Source organism: Penicillium bovifimosum (assembly GCF_028826915.1).
Source record: "Penicillium bovifimosum strain IBT 22155 chromosome Unknown utg000003l_segment0_segment0, whole genome shotgun sequence".
In the NCBI taxonomy this organism is placed as follows: Eukaryota; Fungi; Ascomycota; class Eurotiomycetes; order Eurotiales; family Aspergillaceae; genus Penicillium; species Penicillium bovifimosum.
Window position 1 is genome coordinate 1,195,355 of NW_026622712.1, and position 22,044 is coordinate 1,217,398.

At 51.3% G+C, this 22,044-nt stretch overlaps 8 protein-coding genes across 8 annotated transcripts; 4 read left to right on the top strand and 4 right to left on the bottom strand.

The window, feature by feature from the left end:
• Positions 1-546: 546 nt before the first annotated feature.
• N7515_003510 (ceramidase) lies at positions 547-1,794 on the top strand (the record flags this gene model as incomplete). The annotated part of the gene is made up of 4 exons (XM_056664254.1): positions 547-636; positions 716-953; positions 1,033-1,555; positions 1,608-1,794. 4 exons carry the CDS (start codon positions 547-549, stop codon positions 1,792-1,794), a joined length of 1,038 nt encoding a protein of 345 aa, XP_056523311.1.
• A 518-nt stretch (positions 1,795-2,312) lies between these two features.
• On the bottom strand, positions 2,313-3,903 carry N7515_003511 (putative toxin biosynthesis protein; the record flags this gene model as incomplete). The annotated part of the gene is made up of 4 exons (XM_056664255.1): positions 2,313-3,195; positions 3,273-3,381; positions 3,441-3,579; positions 3,712-3,903. 4 exons carry the CDS (start codon positions 3,901-3,903, stop codon positions 2,313-2,315), a joined length of 1,323 nt encoding a protein of 440 aa, XP_056523312.1.
• A 503-nt stretch (positions 3,904-4,406) lies between these two features.
• On the bottom strand, positions 4,407-6,837 carry N7515_003512 (guanine nucleotide exchange factor VPS9; the record flags this gene model as incomplete). Its single annotated transcript, XM_056664256.1, has 4 exons — positions 4,407-4,452; positions 4,504-5,150; positions 5,205-5,458; positions 5,505-6,837. 4 exons carry the CDS (start codon positions 6,835-6,837, stop codon positions 4,407-4,409), a joined length of 2,280 nt encoding a protein of 759 aa, XP_056523313.1.
• Positions 6,838-7,435: 598 nt separating this feature from the next.
• N7515_003513 (asparagine synthetase domain-containing protein) lies at positions 7,436-9,247 on the top strand (the record flags this gene model as incomplete). The annotated part of the gene is made up of 1 exon (XM_056664257.1): positions 7,436-9,247. The coding sequence occupies one exon, from the start codon at positions 7,436-7,438 to the stop codon at positions 9,245-9,247; it is 1,812 nt and encodes a 603-aa protein (XP_056523314.1).
• Positions 9,248-10,369: 1,122 nt separating this feature from the next.
• cpcA (amino acid starvation-responsive transcription factor GCN4) lies at positions 10,370-11,835 on the bottom strand (the record flags this gene model as incomplete). The annotated part of the gene is made up of 3 exons (XM_056664258.1): positions 10,370-11,085; positions 11,143-11,778; positions 11,832-11,835. 3 exons carry the CDS (start codon positions 11,833-11,835, stop codon positions 10,370-10,372), a joined length of 1,356 nt encoding a protein of 451 aa, XP_056523315.1.
• Positions 11,836-14,160: 2,325 nt separating this feature from the next.
• Positions 14,161-15,971, bottom strand: N7515_003515 (uncharacterized protein; the record flags this gene model as incomplete). The annotated part of the gene is made up of 3 exons (XM_056664259.1): positions 14,161-15,408; positions 15,460-15,658; positions 15,721-15,971. 3 exons carry the CDS (start codon positions 15,969-15,971, stop codon positions 14,161-14,163), a joined length of 1,698 nt encoding a protein of 565 aa, XP_056523316.1.
• Positions 15,972-20,306: 4,335 nt separating this feature from the next.
• On the top strand, positions 20,307-20,552 carry N7515_003516 (uncharacterized protein; the record flags this gene model as incomplete). The annotated part of the gene is made up of 1 exon (XM_056664260.1): positions 20,307-20,552. The coding sequence occupies one exon, from the start codon at positions 20,307-20,309 to the stop codon at positions 20,550-20,552; it is 246 nt and encodes an 81-aa protein (XP_056523317.1).
• Positions 20,553-21,128: 576 nt separating this feature from the next.
• N7515_003517 (GNAT family N-acetyltransferase) lies at positions 21,129-21,797 on the top strand (the record flags this gene model as incomplete). The annotated part of the gene is made up of 2 exons (XM_056664261.1): positions 21,129-21,280; positions 21,350-21,797. The coding sequence occupies 2 exons, from the start codon at positions 21,129-21,131 to the stop codon at positions 21,795-21,797; spliced, it is 600 nt and encodes a 199-aa protein (XP_056523318.1).
• Between the last annotated feature and the right edge of the window lie 247 nt (positions 21,798-22,044).

A 22,044-nucleotide genomic window follows, 5' to 3' on the forward strand; every position in this document is an offset into this window, starting at 1 on the left:
GCTTGGAGTAAAGGACTGGTTGACTGTTGTATAGTTACAGCTATTGATCTGTATTGTTCTTAGGTAGACAGAATGTACTTGAATTTCAATTGAACTGGTAATATCACTATTCACTCGCTAAGGAGTACAAGTTTACCTCTTATCTCTCATGCGGCTCAACTCTACGAAGTACAATAGGCTGTGCATCTGCATGTCGGTGGCTAGATCAGATTCAGATTGACAGTCGAGAGACCATTAGAGTATGAGATTGAATATATCCATATACCTACAGACTGCAGTACTTGTTAACATATAGTTAACTAGTAGATAGTAGAAGTAGACAAGTAAACAGAACCAGAACCAGCCTGGAGAAGAAACAACCCGCATCCGGCATCTCGCGGAGCCCGGTTAGACCAATCAGAAGCCGTGAAATCGGAGGGCTTGTGTAATCGACGTCATGTGGCATTTGTTGTCGTCCTCCATTTTGCTTCTCTCTTTTATTTTCTTTTCTCTTGATAATTCAGCTTCACAACACACTCAACTTCTCTTCAAAAAGGGGTGTACAGCATGACCTGGTCTTTGCCCTTCTTTCCCTATCCTCCCGCAAAGGATGGATATTGGGAGCCCGTCACCTCCACCTTGAACTGGTGCGAAGAGGTATTCTCCCCCACCACGAAGGCGAAAGTCAAGCGAAGCGAATACACAGAACCCTGCGCTAACATCTCCCTCCGCCTAGGATTACTATGCCACCCCATATGCTGCAGAGATTGTCAACACACTCACCAACCTGCTATTTATGTGGCTTGGAGTCCAGGGCATCCTAAGCTGCCGTCGCAATGGACACGATCAGATCTTCACTGTCGCCCTCCTGGGCTATCTGGTAGTCGGAACCGGGAGCTTCCTATTCCACTCGACTCTAAAGTGCAAGTTGTCCTTCCACCCCTCCGAAAACCGCATGTCTCAGTTGGAACGCGGTTGGACCCTCACCGATGATACCCAAGACAAAACATTCAGAAATGGTCGCGAACACCAATGCTGACCGCTGAATCCTAGAAACAGATCCCATGCAATTAGTAGATGAACTGTCTATGATCTATACGACCTGTCTCATGACATATGCCTCATTCTCCTACTCCCGGACCGTCACCACCCGTGTCATCCTCGCTGTGTCGCTCACAGGACTCGCCGTCTTTATCACCCTCTACTACCACTACCTCCAAGACCCTGTCTTCCACCAGAATGCATATGCGCTCCTGACCACTGTGGTCGTTTTCCGCAGCATGTATACTATGGAAAAGACCCTTAGACCGAAATGGCGTCACTCGACAGAGGCAGATCGCCTAGCGCGCCAGAAGAAGGGACTCCCCGTCCCAACGAAGGAGCGCCAGCACTACGAGAACGTGCGCGACGAGAAGACCCTCAAGACCATGTGGTTCATGGTCATCTACGGACTCAGCATGTTCTTGGGAGGCTTCTTCATCTGGAACCTGGATAATGTCTTCTGTGGCCAGATGCGGCGGATGCGCCGCGCTGTCGGTCTTCCATGGGGTATCTTCTTGGAAGGACATGGCTGGTGGTATGTTTCCAATGTCACGAAAAAGAAGTAAATATCCGCTAACTTCCTGCAGGCACATTATGACCGGCATCGGTGCGTACCTCTACATTACGTGGGGCATCTGGCTCCGCCACTGCCTCAACAACAAGCAAGAAGACTACCACCTGCGCTGGGCGCACTTCTGGCGAATTCCCGAGGTGATCCGCACCTCTGGCGGACCATCCGAGAACGGGGTTGCTCGGGCCAAAAAGTCGACGTGAGAAAGCCGCTCACATTCTTATCCCTTCTGTAACAGCCTGTTCATCACTCGCACTCATCGAATATGGATGGCGCTTGCGAGTGTGATTCAACACATCAGACGAACTAGATACCACGCTTTTTCTTCCTTGTCCTTTGCTGTGACACTTGGGAGCAGAGCACTGTTTTGTTATTCCCTGGCGTTCCTTTCAATCTGTCCCGGAGATGGATATCTCGCTTCGGTCCATAGATATACGATACCTTTTGATCGTTTGGTTTTTACATTGGGGCGCGCGGGCTCGTTGCTATAGAGTGGAGTCCAGCTTGTGCATGCTGGTCGCTTCAGCTCCCTCATACAGGACACGAAATAGAAAAAAACTTAGACGATTCAGACATCCTGTTCTCTATAAACCGTGGAAGTAGATCCTGTCCAGTCTATACTTGATTCTAACGATAGACCCCAACCTCAACCAGGGCCACAAGAAAAGCAGCAACAAAGATGGAACTATAAAAGCCCCCGTCACAAGGTAACAGTGACAAGCTACAACTTCGCCTCCCCATTCTTCGGCCTCCGCGCCGGCGCAGGAACATGCTCCAACCACTCTTGATCAACAGTCATCTTCTCAACCTTCCCCTTCCCATTCCACTCCTTCCAGAAACTCTCCTCCTCATCCCTCCACCTCCTAATCTCGGGCGTAATCCACGCCACCGCCGCCTCAGCACACTCATTCACAGCCTCTTGAGCAAGCAAATGTCCAAAGTCCTCAAGCATAACATCCCTCACCCTCCCCTTCGCCACACCCCCACTCCCACCCAGCCCAACACCCGTATTAGCCAGCTTATCAGCCCGCATGTCCGGCAAACACATATCCGACTTGCCAGCAAAGATATACAGCACACTCGGACGCAGGAACGGAAGTTGCGAGAAGATACGTGCTGGTTCGGGGCGGTAGAAGGGGTGGTTGTGTGGGTGTGCGGCGTCTAGGTCTGGATGGGTCCGGCGATTCACATCCGTGTTGTTTGTGTGAATGTAATTGGGTCGGGAGAAGGTGAAGACTTCTTGGTGCAGAGTGGTGCGGAGTGTTACTGGTGGGTCCTTGGTGGTGTTGGTGACGGCCTTGGTTGGGTGTTGGGGCAGAGGGTGGATGGCTGTTGGTAGATCGCGGAGACCGTGCTCGATCCAGCGGGAGAGGACTCGTGGATCCCAGGCTTGGTAGAAGGGGCTGCGACGGAAGCCTTCTGCGGCGTCTTGGCGGGAGGGCCAGATGTCGCGGCGGTGGGTGGATAGTTGGGTTGTTTTGGCGATTTCGCGCTTGTTGTGTTCGAGGCTTGGGCCGTCGAGTTGGGTTGTTTGTCGTTGGATTACGGGGTCGAGGAGGACGAGGGTGTGGATTAGGCGTGGGTGCATTAGACATAGTTGTGTGCTTGTATTTGTTAGCTGTTAGCTGTTTGCCTTTATTTCTTTTGGGGGTTGTTCTTAGGTATGGAGGACTGGACTCACAGATGAGCACCTCCCATGCTATGTCCGATACCGACAATTGGTCGGGGCATTTCAGCTCGCTTGACGTTGACCAGGTGGAGGAGGTCTCGGGGGTGATCGAACCAGCTAGCTGTAGCAGAGTCAGCATATTTTGTTTCGCTTTTGCTTTTGGAGGTTGAATTCGCATACGATCATTCCCAAGGCTATCTTCATTGATCACGCTGCTCTGGCCCTGATGCGCCACGTCGGCCATCCAGATACCTCGAATGCGGATTCCATTCTGCTTAGATCGAGCATATATTTCCTCCCAAAGCGGCTCGTATAGTTCCTACGAGACAAAAGCATCAATATCTGGGTCTCCGATTCGTATATTGTTGTGTTTGGAGATGCCGTCGCAGCGCTCCCAAAAGTGGGTCCGGCGGTTCTGGACCTCGGCATTTTGTTGGCGTCTCTCTCGTACCTTTGGGAAGCCATTTGCATGGGCAGCGAGAATTGTAACATCTCCCGGTTGGGGATTGGGGTTGTCCAGGGGAATGTACTGTTTCACGGCTAGATTCAAAGCCTCTTCTTGGTCGTTTGCTGTGGCTCCGGGGTATTCCCTGATGTGCTGAGCTGGCACGATGTGCTCGACGATGCGGAATGGAGATGACATGGTGTAAGACAGCCCTGGGGGGAGGAAAGGGAGGGAGAGTTGCTTTTATTCGGGGAGGAGTACGGAGTAGTTATAACATATTGAGGGGATCGCAATGAAATGAGAGAAGAGACCCGGTTTGCGGGGGAGCCGAGGATGTTGGTGGAGTTCGGAGTTTAGGTGTTTGGCGCCTGTTCAACTGCCGATCATCCCTGCACCGTTATGCGTGATTTATATACAGTGTTGTACACAGTATTGGAGTCATTGAAATCAAATGTTGCACATAAACGTAATACTTAATATCGTTAGTTGGCGACTATGTAGTCTTACTCTGCCCGGATAGATCACTCAAGCTATACTCTACCATGTTGATAGAAACCGAATGTCGAGGGCTATTCATTCCTGAGGGAAGAACCCCTTATAGAGGCATACTAATTCGCTAAGAACGAGAGGCAAAACTGCCGCGAGGACGGTTATAAGATCTTCCCGTACATGGAAGCAAAGATGCTACGTTATTCTATGTACTACTCTGCACTCAGAGCAAGGCACGCATCCACAGCCAGACCAACCCTTCAGATGATTAGTTTTTGGCTTGATCAAGTTCAGACAGGAAGTACTCACCTCCCCTCTTTCATCTTGACGACATCGTCGATGACATCCCGATCAAGGTTGGGAAACATGTTCGACAACGTCTCGACAACATTAGTATGTTCCGCACGCTGTATACGACGCGCCTCCGCATCCTCAGCACTAGCCTGGCGCGCAGCGGCATCCTGGGCATCTAGTACGCGGGTGAGATTTTTCTTGGCGGACGTTCCGCTGCCGTGGGCAGAGTGAGAACGCTCATCGCCTGAGCGCCGGCTATCTTCGCTGCTTGCACGTGGTGGTTGGTAGACATTTGGGGTGAGACGGGGAGGAGCGACACTAGGTTGAGGTGTCGGGATGGGTTGAGGGCGGTCTTGTGAAGTGGAGTCTGGGTCGTCGGAGAACATGCGGCCGATGGTGGAGAGAGGTTTTTGGATTGTTCGGAGTAGTCCTGCGACAGGGGCGGAGGTGTCATCGTCGCTGGACTGGGTCGCTTCTTTGCGGCTTGGGCCGGCGTGGGACTGGGATGGTGGTTGGGTCGAGGGTTTTTCTTCGAGGGTTTCGGTTTCCCGGTTTTGCTCTGCGATTGCAGAGACGGCGGCTTCGACGTTGCGTTCGAATTCTTCGTCGCTGACTGTTAGACTGGTTCTGTCGAGGGTCTCGATGAATTGGATGGCTCCGGACTAGGGAATGTTAGTCTTGTGGTCTAGTTCGAGACAACGGGTAAAAGGTCATACCAAGGATGAAATGTAGTATCCTGCTTCGCCGCCGAGCTTATCCTGGTTGCGGAATCGAAGAATATATTGAATGTTGGAGACGAGATGATCCGGGTTTGCATGCAAGACCACGTAGATCAAGAGAGGGATGAAAGAGTCGGCAGATGTGTCGCCCTTCTTAGAATTCTTCAGCAGACCAAAGATGACCTTGCAGCAGTTCAAAATGCAAATGACCTTATCTCGGGGAGCTCGGTAGCCATTGATCTTCGATAATTCTGTCAAAAGTTAGACACACTCCGCAACATACTCGCGGATACATACCTTGCTGCGCCAAATTCAAGAAACGACGGCCGCCATTGCTCACAGTTGGAATGTCAAGATGTGTCTCATTGACCCAGCCGTAAATGCGGATCTTTTGAGCCAGGATATCGTCTCGCTCAATATCCTCCTGGTGCTGGCCACGTCGCCATGGCCCGTGTAGCCTCTCGAGCTCTCTCCGCCGACTCCGACTTGCACTTCTTGGTATAGTCGGTGGAGATGGAATAGCTGGCGAGAAAGTCTGTGAATACAGGCGATTCATAACAAGCTTCTCCATGCCTTCCTTGGCATTATCAAATTCGCTATCCGATACATCTCGCCAGATTTCACACATGGCCATCTTATTTGTGATGAACGTCAAAAAGTCGCTGATAATCTTGACTTGTTCGTGAACCATCCATTGCTTCTTTCCGAACTCCAGGAGGAATGAGCGCAAGAATTTGGCCACGGGGTCAGCGGTGCGGTGACGCAGTTGTTCTAAAAAGCGGTGGAAATCAAAAGGTTGGTCAGGTTCTGGCTCCGGCGGTGGTAGCAGTGTCGAGGTGGACGCTCGCCGATTTGAGACCGGCGAGTCGGGCTTGTGGGGTAATTGGGATACAGGCTGCTTCTGTGGTGATGTAGCAATCGGAGAATCGGCGGATTCAGAGGCTTTCCCGTGGTCTAGGCTGGATTTCCGTGGCGGGTAATATGTTGAACCACCTCTGAATTGCTCAGCGAGCCCAAGCCGTGGAGACATGATCTCCATTTGGTCGGTGCTCCGCGCGGGGTCTTGGAATTGTCCCATGATGCTTTGGATCTCCGGCTGCGAGGGAGTATCATCCCGAGGTCCTCCCGTCTGGTTGTCTCGCTTGGCTTCTGCATCACTGTCGCCAGGCACATCTGGGAGCTCTTTCTCGGGGCTGGGGGCTCGGTTTGTGATGATGGGCGGCAACGTAGGCGTAGAGGTTGTAGGAGCTGCATCGAGATTGAGGTAAACATTGTCCTTTTCGGGCGGAGGGGGTCGAGGAGAAGTATTTGCGCTGGACGGTGGGTCGTTTGGTGTAGTAAGTCCTGAGACGGACAGTCTTTCCATCTGCCCCGCAAGTGGTTGTTGCTCCGCTGATGAGGGGGTGGTTATAGTCGAGGGCATCGGGGCGGAATTTGGCGGTGTTGGATTGCCAGACTGTTCTGTTGTGGCCTGCGCATTCATCTCCGCTGTTTGGTTACTGTCTTTCGGCGAATGGTCGTTCTCTGTTTGTGTTGGGAGGTTGGTTAAAGCGGGCGTCTCAGTGGGTTCATTGGTATGGGCGTCTCTCGTCTCGTGGCCCGGAGAGGACGGAGATTCTGTGGCCGACATGGACTAGGATATTCATGTGCGCCTGGGCAACGATAGATTCAGGGGGTCGTTGTTGAGGCTAGGAGTATGCGCTATATTGCGGCTCATGTTGATGTGCGGATCATCGTTCAACCGAGGCAGTCCGACATCCGCTGTACGGAGTAGACAACATCGCCCTATCTAACAGTAACATAGTTAGGAGATGGATTTCTGGAAGTCATTGGTACAATCGACCTCAGATTCATGCCAACTCGTCTTGAACGAGTAACGACAAAGTCAGAAATGAATTTGCTGCTATGGAGAGTGGCCTCTAATAGGGAACTCTTTGGTTGCTCCTGAGTCCTGACTCCTGACATAGGTATGTTACAAGTTCTACCTACTTCATTGCTTCAAACCCGAATTCAAGACGAGCTGGGGTATTCTTAGGACTTGAGCCAAAGAGCCATATGTCTTGGATATCAACAATCATTCACCGAAGCCCAGATCTAGATGGCATCGCCCTTTCCACCTGCCGGGTCTAACATGACTAAGATCGAGAGCCTCAGGTGTCGATATATCCCAAAAAAACGCTTCCAATCGAGTCGAAAACATCAAACCACACCAATCAGGCTCCTCCACCATGTGTGGGATTTTCTTCTCGCTGAGCACTTCAAAACCCACGCCATCAACGCAAGAGACCTGCGATCTACTGCAGAAGCGAGGGCCAGACAGCTATAAAACCCACACATTGCAAAAGGATATCACCACAGAGGATGGCGTGTCTCCACCACTATCCTATTATCTGACATTCACCTCGACAGTGCTTGCATTGAGAGGAGATCATGTATACACGCAGCCACTCGTAGACCCCGCAACCCAGTCCGTGCTCTGCTGGAACGGAGAAGCGTGGAAGATCGCCGGGGAGCGCGTCCAGGGCAATGATACCGAACGCGTGTTCAACTTGTTCTTACAGGCAGTGGACAATGACCGGACCAAGTCTGTTGAAAAAATGGCTGAAGCTATTGCCAGCCTCTCGGGGCCGTTTGCCTTTGTCTTCTATGATGCAGTCAACTCAAGGCTCTATTACAGCAGGGATAGTCTTGGGAGGCGGTCTCTGCTTCAAGGATTTGACGAAGATGGGAATCTGAAGATTTGCAGTATTTGTGACAGTGCATCGGCGGATTGCTTCAAGGAAGTGGACACCGAGGGCGTTTGTACCATTGACTTGGATCGCTACCAAGGCCCATCCCTATCTGTCAAAGAATTGTGCCAGATCGAGATCATGCCATGGAGCTCCGCTGATTCACCACCAGCTGGTCATATAGTATGTGCCCTTCATCTTTTCTTTTTGAACACAGCAACTGACGCAAAAACGAAGAAAAAATCAATCCAACCCATGACCACATCACTACCAACAGAACAACCACCAGCATTGACAACAGACTCACCCTTCGTCAAAGAGCTCGAGTCAAAACTGCGTCAATCCCTAGAACTCCGGATCCAAGGTATCCCCGAACCCCCAGGCTACATCGCCAGCCAAACAGCAAAAACAGCCGTCCTCTTCTCCGGCGGCCTAGACTGCACTCTCCTAGCCCGACTCGCCCACGACATCCTCCCCCTAGACGAACCAATCGACCTCCTTAATGTAGCCTTCGAAAACCCCCGGGTAGCAGCCGCCGCCGCAAAAGCCAACCAAACCCAATCCACACCATCCCTCTCAATCTACGAAAACTGCCCAGACAGACTAACCGGCCGCTCCGCCCACGCCGAGCTCCAAGAGACCTGTCCAGGCCGCACATGGCACTTCATCGCAGTCGACATCCCCTATACCGAAACCCTCGCCCACAGGGAAAAGGTCAAACGCCTAATGCGCCCCCACAATACAGAAATGGACCTCTCCATTGCCTGCGCATTATACTTCGCCGCCCGCGGCACAGGCACAATCCAAACAACCCCATCCCCCTCCCATCCTGAATCTGAATCTCAACCCCAAATCTACACAACAACCTCCCGCACCCTCCTCTCCGGCCTCGGCGCCGACGAGCTCTTCGCCGGCTACGGCCGCCACAGCGTAGCCTTCACACGCGGCGGCTTCGCCTCCCTAATCGCCGAGATCGATCTCGACGTAAGTCGTCTCGGCTCACGGAATCTCGGCCGCGACGATCGCGTCCTCTCGCACTGGGGTCGTGAAACGCGCTTTCCCTTCCTGGACGAGGAATTCGTCGCTTGGGTGCTGAAAGCGCCGGTGTGGGAGAAGTGCGGGTTTGGTCTGCCTACGCCTGCTTCCGAGGAGACGGCTGGTATTGATGCGGAGAAGTTGGCGTTGAGACTGGTTGCTGTAAGGCTCGGGATGCGGAGGGTTGCGAGGGAGAAGAAGAGGGCTATTCAGTTTGGGGCTAGGACGGCCAAGATGGAGACGGGGAGATCGAGGGGGACGGATGCTTTGGGGTGATTGGTTTGTTGAGTTCGCGTTGGGTTCTGGCTGGTGTGCCCGTATTCTTTCCAACCCCTACACATTCATCTACTCTTTTCTTTTTCTTTTTCTTTCTTGTCTTCATATACCTCTTCTTCGCCCTTCCGACCAGCAATGATGACAAGACATGGAAACAGATACTTCTGAAACCCCCATCTTCCCTCAACCAGCCCTTCTGCTGACATCCACATTCTCCTATCCAAGCCATACAACCCAAATCCCCCACACTATACACCAAGTCCAAACGCCGTGTCTCTGTATCTTCCACCCTGCATTCAGTTAAAGCAACAGCAGTCCCCGGGCGGCGTGTAGCTGCTGCGGAATGAAGTGGGCGAGATGCGTTAGGGGATATCTTGTGCTGTTAGGTACTTTGGGGGTATAGGGGATTTGCGGGGGCTGGATGGGATGTTCGTGGATCGATGAGAAGTTTGTTGGAAGGGAGAGGTGGGTGTTGGTGAGGCACTTTAAAGGCAAGTCTGAGCTGGTTAGATGCACTTTCCTTGGTAAAGCAGGTAGGTAAACAATTATATCCCCTTAACTAAGGCAGTTACGAATCATGAATAGATGTAGAGGAAGGAGCGTTGGGTGGATGGGAGGAGAAGCCATCAACGTGGTTGCTATAGTTTACAGAGCAGTCTACTGAAGTTAAGTTTTTACCAAGGCATGCAGGATGGTGAATATAACACAAATTAATTCAAAAGCAGACCTATTACGATAGCCACGAGTCCATCCTACACAAAAGTAGGAGACAGTCAGAACCGGCCGAATATCAAAACAAAAAAACAGGAGACGAAAGTAGAGTATAACAAGTGACCGCGCAGGAACACAAAATCAAATGATCTCAACCAGTGGCATGAGATATATAAGTCTCAAAAACTTTTAAGAGAACCAACATGGGAGCGAAGGTCGCATCCCATGTGGTCTCGGTGAGACGAGGTGAGGCTTAACCCATCACCCGCGCCCACCACAAAACCCAGAGAGGTCAACAGGAAACCAGAAAATATGACACCAAAGCACAAAACATCAGAAATGACCAGTCGTTATTATCATTGAAGCCCGGAAGTGGATCGTATTTTAAACCCCAAAGTTGGGCACCTTCCTTTACTGGAAGGTGTTTTGGATGGCGAGCTGAGCCTTGAGGTTGGCAATCTCGGCATCGCGATCAGCGATGATCTTCTCGAGATCGGCTATCCGACGCTCAGAGATAGCCTGGCGTTCCATCTTCTTAGCACGCGACTTGCGCGCAGCCTCGGTGTTACGCGCACGCTTGGCAGCGATGGGATCAGATGGATCATACGCGATGGGACTCAGGTTCTTGCGCGAACGCGCATTGACGCCAGAGATGCTCGAGTGCTTGGTATCACCAGTAGCAGGAACAGGCGACGAGGCGACCGATCGCTTTGCGCTGGGGGAGGGAGCAGCGACTGAGTGGGGAGAGACGGGAGCTTGCATCACGGGCTTCTTGGGCTCGATGGAGTAAGCAGCGGCGGCATCCATGGTAGCAAGGTCAAAGGCATTCAGTTCTGATCCGGGGCCGAAGAGCGAGGGCCAGTCTTCGCCGGCGATATCAATGTCGGCGAACATGGGCGAGGTGTTTTGGCTGAAGGTGCCAGGCGACTCGAAGGAAGGAGTACTCAAATCGGTGAATGTTCCAGAAGGAGGAACAGACGCGTCCATCATGAGATCCTTGGGCGAGATAGTGCCTGGGGGACCATCGACGAAGCCATTGGCCAAGCCGAGGTCATTGAACGCGGCAGGAGAATCCATAGTGGCAGGGAAGCCAGCCGAGGGAAGACCGAAAAGATCGTCCTCGTGAGCTAATGCGGGGTTAGCGATCATGTTCCGACCATATATCGAGACGGAAGATAATTTACCTTCCATGAAGTTGGGAGTGGACATGACGCGTCGATAAGATTGCGCTTTCTGGTTGGAAACTTGTTGACCACTGAAAAGTGGGACGGGAGGGCGGTTGGTGTTTGGAGTATTGGAAGGCACGGAACCCGTATTGGGACGACTGTGCTGGAGGGTGGGAGGGGACCAATTAGAGGCAGACCGGGCAAGCTGGGTCACTCTGGGGTCTTGGACAGGAGAGCCAGAGAACTGCTGCTGAAGATGTCGGTGCAACTGCAGACTGAAAGAGTGTCTTCGAAGATTGTTCTGCGCCAGGAAAGGCTGGAGGGCAGAAATTCTATGGGCGTTGGTCGAAGGCACACGCAAGCGGGGCTGCGGGTGTTGAGCTGCTGATGGATAGAGCACGAAGTCCTCGAGTGCACTGTTGTTGTTGCTGTTGTTGTTCTGATTGGAAGCCAAGGGCTGTTGGGGCGGGGGTGAGGGAAGCCATGATTGCTGGTGGTAATCCGTGGTGAACGACGTTAAGTCGATCGGGGTAAAGTTGTTGGGAGAACTTGAGCTACGCGATGCGATGCTAAAGTTCAGAGATCCTGGAACAGGAGACTCTGAAGGGTGAAGAGAGGAGAGAAAAGGTTGGGTTCCGGTTGGAAAAATGATGTCTGTCTCAGTTGAGAAAGACTGGCTTGTGCGAGACGGGGAGCTTATTGGGCACCCATTTTGGCGATGATGAAGTTGAGTGTAGTTTTGGTCAGACGGCTGCAATTTTGCGGTGTGGATTTGTTTATGTGTGGTGTGGTATATAAAGCGCGAGTTATGGAAGAGAAGAAAATCAGGCCGTCGATTGGGGGGAAATCAGGCACTTATTAAAGGGTGTGTGTGCCCTGGCCGATGACCAATCGGGGTGTCGGAGCCGCACTTGGGGAGGGGCTTAGTCAAAGAAGTCACGGGGTGTGAGTCACAGTCTGGTTCCGTGGATCTATTGGCTCTAGTGGACAGGCACCCATCCACTCTGCGGTACCTTCCCTGATACTTGCATATGTACGTGCTTTTGCCTACATTTTCAAGGTATCTCATAGGTACCCTTCTCAACGATCTCCGCTGCTTACTCTGGAATTGGCCAATTGGCATTCTTTGTTTTCTGCAACCTAGGGCATCCTGCATTCGCGAATATTTTACTTTTTTTCTTATCTCCGTATTTGAAAGGTCTTTTGATCTCCCTTTGCCGTCCCATTATTCTCACTTGTTATATCGTATCTCATCCCTCACACATATGCTTCAGACACTTTCTTATTGTTCGTACTCGAGAGATCAACCCTCTTTGGAGAACTCACAGAGTCGGAAATCGACCGGGGAGGTATGAGCATTCTCCATGAGGGATAATGCGTTGAAAACGAGCCCCACCGATCTTTTCCCAATTGTGTCCCCGCGGTAGGCTGTGTCCGTGGCCCGTGTCCTATGAGACACGCGCATCTTCCTTAGTCCTGCCGAAGGGCGTGAAATTGACTTTCAGTTCCAAGGCTCGATGGATTTCTGATTTGAACTGTCGGTGTAGTTTTCAACATGTGCCTGCAGGTACTTTGTCCATATTGCTCCAGTAGGGAGTACTTCGCATACAACTGGTACTAAGTGGAAAAGGGGAGGACAGCACAATGCTGTAGTCCTGGTCTACTTCGTCGGTTCAAGATGAAAGAATTGGAAGATAATTAGCTGGTCCAACCAGAGTGGTCAACCAATCCTGATGCGACATTTAAGAATTTTATGGAGACCTAATTTATTGAACTTTTCTACTTCTGTTTGTTAACCATGGTTCTCATCGTCCCTGAGGGCCGAGGCTCCGAGCCGGTGCCGGAAGAGGATCCCGCTGGGTAACCAGTGGACAGAATAAATCATGTCATCATTTGCACTCGCCAGGATAAGAGTCGAAGCCTCGAAGGTCAACCCGCTATATACCAGGCACCTCTAATAACTAGCGCTAGCATGACATTGACGACATATCAAGGTAGGCGACAATATTCTCTTGAAAGTCCCCATGAGCCCATGAGCCTTCAATCTCCAAGTGGCCCTACACGCTCAGATGGACTACGCATGATAAATGTCTGCCTACATACCAACTAGGTTGTATCCCGTTGAATGGAGGTACCTAGTTACGAAGTCGTCATGCTGAAAGATGTCCAAAATGCACCCCAGATCACCAATGCATCACGATGGAGTCAAATCCTCAACTCTGTCCACCGATCTACGGAGTATTTCTTGCATGACAGCCCTGCAGCGAGTTCCCACTTGACAACGCACAGGACCCATAGATCCACATCAATTCAACGGTCAAGGAGTATCAGGCAACACTCTCCGTACGGAGTACAACGACTACAGGTACTACGCAAGATACTATGGGTCCGTAAAGACAAAAACTGAGAGATTCTATTAAGAATTACCTATCGCAAGGTGTGCCACCTCCACGGACGGAACATAAACCGACCGCAGGCGACACCAACGGTAGACAACATTAGAGGGCCAATTTGGGTTGCGCAAGACAAAGACAAGTCAATAAGGACCAAATCCAAAACCTCGACAACGAACAAAGAGGGCACCCATCCTCCCCACAGGGTATCAAACACAAAATCAAAGAAACCAAAAAAACGGCAGTGGTATCAATCTAGTCGGGCGATAAAACCACGTAACGCGTAAGCACGTCGCGAAGAGGGTCACAAATCGCGGGACGCAGGTCGTAAAGGAATGAACAGCAGCCCAGAGGACTGCGAGCGTTGATGGTGCCAATGATATTAATTTTTTTAGAGGCAAAACAGATTATAAAAAAAACAGCGACAGCGGGTATCTCATTGTCACCGTCCAAGCCCCGGTCCAGAGATTAAGCGGAAGGTGGGGAATTGGAACGGAGACAGTGGCGAGGAAAAAGCAAAGCAATATCGAATATGCAACCTTCAGGCCTCGATGGGACCGTCAGGGACATCGCGAGCGAGCGATGGATAAGACATGTCCCACCATCGCTCAAACTCCACGACACGTCTCCCAGGAGTCGTATTTCATGCGGCAGCCTGGACGGGGGTGGCAGCGGGGACGTTGACGTTGTTGGTCTCCTCGGTGGCAGCCTCAACGGGCTTGGGTGTCTCCTCGACGACGACGGGAGCTTCCTCGGTGGCGGTCTCCTTGGCGGGGACGGCGGGGGCCTCCTCGGCGGCAGCATCGGCCTTGGCCTCAGTCTCAGCGGCGGCAACCTCCTCCTTGTCGAGCTTGACGGCCTTGCTGTTCTTGCGGAAAAGACCGCCGAGCTTGTTGGACTTGGCCTTGGTGTCCTTGGTCTCACCGTCGGTGACCTCGTTATCGGAGGACTCAGCCTTCTTCTCCTTCTTGACAAGGCTACCGAAGAAAGAAGTGCGACGCTTCTCCTTGGGGGTGGTGACAGTCTCAGCGACGGGGGTCTCAGCGGGAGTGGTCTCCTCGGCCGCGGCAGGGGCGGTCACGCTCTCAGGCTCAATGGGCTTGACAGCGGCCTCCTCGACTGGGTTCTCGAGCTGAGGGGCGGTGCTGGAGACAGCAGTCTCCTCAGCAGCAGGGGCGGCGGCCTCCTTCTCGGACTTCTCCTGGGAGGGGCTGGCAACCTTCTGGAAGAAGTTGCCGAAGATGGAAGCACGCTTGGACTTCTTCTCTTCCTTCTTCTCATCCTTGGCATCCTCCTTAGCGGCCTCCTTGGGGGCCTCAGCCGGAGTCTCGGTGGCCTCAGCGGGGGTCTCGGCGGCGGCGGTAGGCTCGGCGACCTCGGCGGGAGCAACGGCAGTCTCGGTGGTCTCGGCGGCAGCGATGGGGGCAGCACCCTCAACAGCAGCCTCGGCGGCGGGCTCCTGGGTGGCAGGAGCCTCCTCCTTCTTCTCCTCGGCGTCCTTCTTTCCGAGGAGAGAACCGAAGATGCTACCGCGCTTGCGGGACTGGGAGCGGCTCTTAGCAGCAGCCTTCTCCTCCTTCTTCTCCTCCTTGGGTTCCTCAGTGGTGGGCTCGGCAGCCTCGGCGGGGGTCTCCTCCTTCTTCTCCTCGGTCTTCTTAACAACAGCGGGGACAGCGACGACGGGCTTGGTCAGCTTCTCGAGCTCAGCCTTGTAGCCCTCGCTGGAGGTGATGGTCTCCTTCTCGGCCTTGGCCTCGGTGGCCTGGGCCTCGATGGCAGCAACCCAGCTGTCGCGCTCAGCGGCGCTGGAGGCCTGGAAGGTGTGCTTCTGGCCACCAACCTTGAAGAGGAACTCGTTGGAGCCCTCCTTGGTCACATCAGAGACCTCGGCCTATTTCACGTTAGTAACTCCCGTATCCCAGAATTGGACCAAAGCACTTACGAGGTTGAAGATGTGAGCCGGGGTGGCCTTGTCCTCAGCGCGCTTGGTGAGGAAAAGGAGGCCCTTGCCGGTCTGGCTGGCCCAGGCGGCGATGGGGTTGGCAGTAGCAGCCTTCTCGTTCTGGTGGAAGACGGTCAACTGCTTGCTCTCAACAGGCTCGGCGCTGAAGTAGAAGAAGCGCTTGGCGAAACGGAAGCCCCTAAATCAACAAATACTCGTTAGTTGCTGTTTCTTTCTCCGGTGATCACAGTCGCAGCTTACTTGACAAGACCAGGGGCCTTGTAGCCGAGGATGCCCTCGGTGGCGAGCTTGACCTCCTCCTCGACGGTCTCAGCAGCCTCGGTGGTCTCAACGGCGGGAGTAGCGGTGGTCTCCGCGGTCTCGGTGGCCTCAGTCTCCTTGGGGGCCTCAACTGCAGGCTCGGTGGCCGCAACCTCAGCAACGGGCTCAGCGGCAGGGACGGCAGGGACGACCGCGGGGGTCTCCTCAACAGTCTTCTGAACGTCGGACATGATTAAAGTTAAGATATTAAACAGACAGGGTATTAGGAAGAAAAGGCGGGTTGGGTATAGGGTATCTTAAAAGAAAAAGCAAAAGAAATTAGAGCACAAGAGCTCGGGTATCACGAAGTACGAAGGGGTATTTTGCTTTGTGGGAGAAAGGAGGGAAGAGAGGAGAGAAAAGGGAGGGAGAAAAAAGAGTCAGAAGGTTGTTGATGGCGCTTTGATCCCAAAGAGGAAGGGAACTGCAGGGAGCCCAGAGCTCAGTGGACCCACTGGCGATTAGCTAATGACGCTTCAGGGGTTAATTGTTTTTTTTCTTTTTTTTATTGTTTTTTAAATGTTTGTTTCTATTTTCTTCTGTTATTTTCGTATTTTTTACTCCGTACATTCTCTCTGTTCTTTGAGATTCTATGTTGCTGATAACCTCCTAAACTTCCTTCAAGTCACTCTATGTTACCTGCAATATGGTTTACAACTGGAGTCGAGTTTCTGTCTGGTGAAACATGAGCAAGTCTTCCCAAAGATATGAGGTACAGTATTACGAGGTCATGAGCCTGATAACATGACCTCGTTCCCAGTTCTTTGTCTAGTCATGACGCTAGACCCAATCTAACTCCTTTAACTCCCTAAATTTGTTGCTCTGGAGGAGAAAATAGGAGAGAGAAAACTCTTCAAACCTTGGCTTTCAGTAAGATGAAACCATCACACCATGGCCACCCGATAGTTAGCTACAATCGGCCATGCAGGTGGAAAATCAATGGGCCCCGGTGCAAAGTCCCCTAATTTACCCGTGCAGTTCGGATCCTCTTACCGATTTGACAGCAAATTAAGGGCATCTCTTGGAACATGCGATAGGCCGATGTCTTTTTTTATCTTGTTTCAAACATCAATTTAGACCTTTCCATACCCAGTAGAAACTGAAAACCACATACGATGTTGTATGTCATGGCGGGGTTTTCTCAGATGGCGTCTGGTCATCAGACCAACCGTCCCAAAGTATGTGTACCAGTTCATACTTCCTAGGGCCCGTAAGGAGGTTTCTGTGACTTGTTCAATCGGCCGCCACACCGTTTCCTCATATTCGTTACACGGTTCAAGGGGCTTTGCTGTCAGAACTGTCGATTAGTTAGAACCTTAGATAGATTCATGTATTAGCAAATCAACTGATTAAGCGTTCCAGTGCTTCTCTCATCACTCTGCATAAGTAGTTAACAACTCAGTTCGACCCTCGGAGGTGTCTCTATCTCACCTACAGAGTACTGTGTACTCCGTACAGAAAAGCCATATCGGCATGCGCCAACCTAAGATATCCCTTTGGCCTGGAGATAACCCCCATCAGAAGGCAACCTAGTTACCATTACTGCGTACATCTGTTGTGATCAATCCAGCCTGAACTTTGTTGATTCGCTTCTCACTCGCATGGCTTTGGTTGGCGCCTGTGTGCCGTACCAGGCATGCATCTTTAGATTCTGTAGAACGGTTGGCTATCACGACTTCTGGTGCAATCTTTAGTCAGGCCCCATGACCTATCTGATATCAAGTCGATGATGGAGTGGCGTGCAAACCCTCGCGGACAGCCAACCAGCAGCGGGATAACCCCTCCTTCCTGGCTCTACGTTTGATGTGCATTCCATCGGCGTACCGCGTATCATCTTTCTGCGACCACGCTGCGGCAAGGGACCCATGATGTTCTGTCCAGCCAATCCACGAAGTTGCACTTAGTCCACGCGATTCCTCATCGTACAGTACGTTCAACGGGTCGCCTCTTTACATGGTCTGTGCATCGTACCATTTGACGATCCTCTCATTCATTCTCCCGCGGACTTTATTGTATGAAGGAATATTCTTGAAACTAAAACCTCGTGGGACCCACATGACCAGGCGTTTCTGGCCACTAATGTCCCTAATCAAGCCCCTTTCTCACTCCCTTCGAGCAGGTTCTTCCAAACTTCCAGGGTCCAGCCCAGTATCCCCACCAGACTATGTCTGCATTTGATTTCGGGTTTTACACAGTAGCGAATAGGGGGCTGGCCAGCCCTACCTGGCACACAGTGACACACCCTGAATCACAGCTCTTTATTTTTGGTCGCTTCCATGGTTCTTCTACGAGTTAGTACCACAATACATACCTAAAGGAGACCCAATAGCGTCGGCGATGGAGAATACTGTGCCATGCGCTTCGTGTTCCCCACTATTCAATATACGACCCTCAATTTCCTACAACCTCCAACTCCAACATAACGCGTCAGGTAGTTATCTACTCTGATCCTGATCTACAAGTACTGTGTACTATCGGGCCGATCACGAGGTCCCAACGTCGGCCGCCAGAATGTGCGACCATCGGAGCATTTTCAGTAATGATAATATGGTGAATCCACTCCCTGCTCGGTAGCCCAGTGCACCCTATCTGAAGCCCCTTTTTCACCCGTTACGAGATAGGGCAGAATAGCGACCATGGCCAGCCCTGGTGTTTTCGCCCTTTTTTCTTTTTCGCGGTCGCCAGAGTCCAAGTATCGCCCATGCCGCTCCTGTCTCCTATGAATGGTCGGGATGTGCCGTTCGTGACGATCACCTACATTGTCCATGTCGCGCTTGTTGATCTTTACTTCTCTCACGTTGCCGCAAAAATTGACACCATGCAAGTGCCATGCTCTGCGGAGCCCGTGAACCTAAGGAACTCCTTCCGTTTCTCGCGGCTTGCATATTACTCCATCTTACGGAGTACTAGCAGTGACTGAAATGCTTAACTACCTAAAAGGTGCAGCCTACTAGCTATTCTGAGCAGTACGTCGTAGACCAACGGTCCAATCTGTGCTCTATATTTGGCTTTGCAATGAAGAAAAGTGATAGGGACATGACTTTTGCTTAGACCATGCAGTTGATTGATCTCAAATTCTCAATACTTGCCACGCGCCGACTTTTCCTTCGGTGTACATAGGGGACGGACTTCCCGTTTGCCTAAGCTCTCCGATGTCCCCCGACCACTCTAGCGCTCACTAGATCGGCCTATAACCATGGCACATTTTGATGAGGATGAGCGTTTGCTTGGTATTACTTTAATATTCTCCAATGCGGGTATTGCCCCCGATTGAATCTTCTCGACGGTTCGCTGAACAAAGGTAATATTCCGACGGGCGATATCCCAATCGAGTTGTGATCTAAAGGTCAGGTCTTGAGTGGTACACAGTACGGAGTACGGAGTACGGACTTGGGAGCCACAATACAAAGTTGTGGAAATAGGGGAAGATCCACACAAGCTCGGACATGGAGTCTGGCTTTTTGGGCGGCATGGTCCCAGTGGTGTAACAATCATGAAGTCGAGCAATTTCAATTATTCGATCCCCAGCATTTCTCTTAACTGTGTATTGTTCTATGCTCAGGGTATTCGATGAATCGATGTATCTAGCGTAAGGATTCAACATTCTTATGTTGTAGAGAAACAAATGCAAGGTACAAAGTGGGCACCTGTATGTACTACAGTACCCACATCCTCCAAAAAAGGAGGGCGGTCGATGAGTCACATCAGAATCACATGAATCTTGGCATTGTCACGAGATCTCGTATATTGACCAATCATACCTCAGAGCCAAACTGCCACCGCTTTCTCTGATGGTATAAATATTTTCCGCTCTCCCGGCCTTTCCTCTTCTTTTTCTTTTCTTCTTCATACTTACCTTGTTTGGGTGACTGCGATCAAGAAGGCGGTTCACCACAGATTGGTCCCTGCATTGCACATCGCGGCGGAACAGTTTGTTCAATGGCTTTCGGGTCATTGACAGGCGTATTCTTTGGCACCCCTCCACTTGTGGAACTCTTTCTTTTCATCAATCTTTGGGCCAGTGGCTCGAGCTTGGAGAAGAGAAGTAGATGTAAATATCGTAAACCTACTCTGTACTGTGTAGACATGCGAAGTCATTCCCATCACACTTTGTCCTCAGTCTACTCCGTTCGCAACTCCTAGTCATCCTGGTGCAGTATTCGGTTATTCACGCACGTCTTGCCCGTCAATACTGTTTCGCTAGCTCTTTCTGTATGGCTAAGGCAAATAAACGTGTTCATCGGCATTGATTTTACGGCCATTTCGCACTCTGTTTCCTTCAACAAGGCCAGATTGCTTTTTCGCCAGTTCCCGGGCCTGTTTTGTTGACATGACGTGTGACTCAACAGCATCGCCACACATGTGGCGATGCGGCTCCAGTTCGGGTCGGCTCAGCACAGCAATAACTCAACCTCACAACATCCCACTACTTAAATTCACAGCAGGTCCGGTTACCTTTTTTACAAACTACACACTTTTCTTGAATATCCACATTTTGACCAAACAATTCCCAAACCTCCATCAAGATGCCTGTCCCCAACGCGGATCTCTATGACAAGCAACAAGACCAACTCAACGGCACACCTTCTGCGGACCCCGCTGTGTGCACTTCCAGCGAGCAGAGCAATACTAGCAGCTACATTGGGTCCAGTCCGCCTGCTGGTGCATCGCAGAATGCTGATGGCGGTCGTACCCTGAGCAAGGAGGAGGCTGATCGTCTGTACGAGGAGCGCATGGAGGAGGAGTATGCTAAGAGAGAGGGTGGTGCTTAGTTGAAGCTGCGGGAAGGCTGGGCATGTCTGTTTTGTGACTTCGTGCTTGTTGACTGGTTCCATGATGGGTACTCGGGCTGGTGTGACAATGCCAACGAACTACCTATGTGTCCTAATTGTACCTACCTTGTCTCTCTCCATGGGGATTGAAGGTTTAGACCAAAAGTTTTAGAGGACTCTACAACCCTGGAAATGCTATATGTCTATGGGGCTGGTGCTAGGTACATAGGTCGCAGGTGCTACCTCTGTGATCAGGCATCTCAAGTTGGTCATATATATAATTGAACACATTTTAGGTTGAAGCCCGTCTCGTAAGAGACACACGTCAAGCTTAACTGGAAAAAGCCTGTATGAATTTTCATTTCAGTAAAACACCATAAGCCAGTACCTACCTAGAGCTTCACTAGGCCATCTTGTGGGTCGCCAGACTATGATGTGGACGGGAACCTAGAATGCAACGCCGTATCCATCCATTGGACTGTGAGTCAGATTCTCCAGAATCTTAGTGTCCCAGACTCCCAAGCTGACATCTGTCTCTTCGAACCTCCCAGTCTGACCATAGCAAGATTTGCCAACATGAGCTTTTTCTCTGATCAAGTTACGACAGTAATCATTCCAGCCGATGTGCAACCCATCCGCACGAGTCGCCTATATCTGCGGCCACTAGCGCCGGGTGACGCCGCAGCCCTCTTTGAGATGCGCAGCCGTCCCGACGTGGCAGAATGGCTGTAAGAACAACCCTCTCCAGCTCCAACGCCAGTGTCAATATACACCAACTGACTTCTTATAACATGTAGCTGGCCCAAAGAGCCTCATAAACACATCTCCGAGTCCGAGGCCATCATCGCCCGAAAGACATTCACAACGCCAGATGCATCAGGAGCCGTTGGACGGCAGTTTTTCTTCACCGTCACGCGTATCGATGATCCATCGCAAAAGGTCATTGGATTTGCGGGAATCAATTCTCTTGTTCCAGCTCCATCCGTCGGCTATAATTTCCACCCCGACTTCTGGGGTAAAGGATATGCCACTGAGGCAGTTGCTGGAATTGTAGATGCGTGGTGGAAGCTCGGAAGAGTGCACTCCAAGGAGGTAGTACTGAAAGAGAAGCTGTTTGCATGTTGCAATATGGCGAATATTGGTAGTGTGAAAGTGCTGCAGAAAGTCGGGTTTACTATATACCGCGAGCAGCCGGCAGAAGGTGATGTTGTCGCGCTTTTCGAGTTGGAGGTTCCTACTAAATAGAGAGTTGAGGCTGTATTTAACATTGAACTGGTGAAACCTTCAATCTCATGTCTATAGGTCGATACCCCTTCTACACAGTAGATAAGCGGCAGCAGCGTCATCGAAGCAAGCGGATGAAGGACGGCAGGTGTTCTTGACTTTGAGACAGATGAATATGACTCCATTACTCGTTAAGCCCAATGTGATATCATAATATATATTGCTCATGTAGATTGTAGTTTCGATCCTAAGGATATCCTCCTGGAGA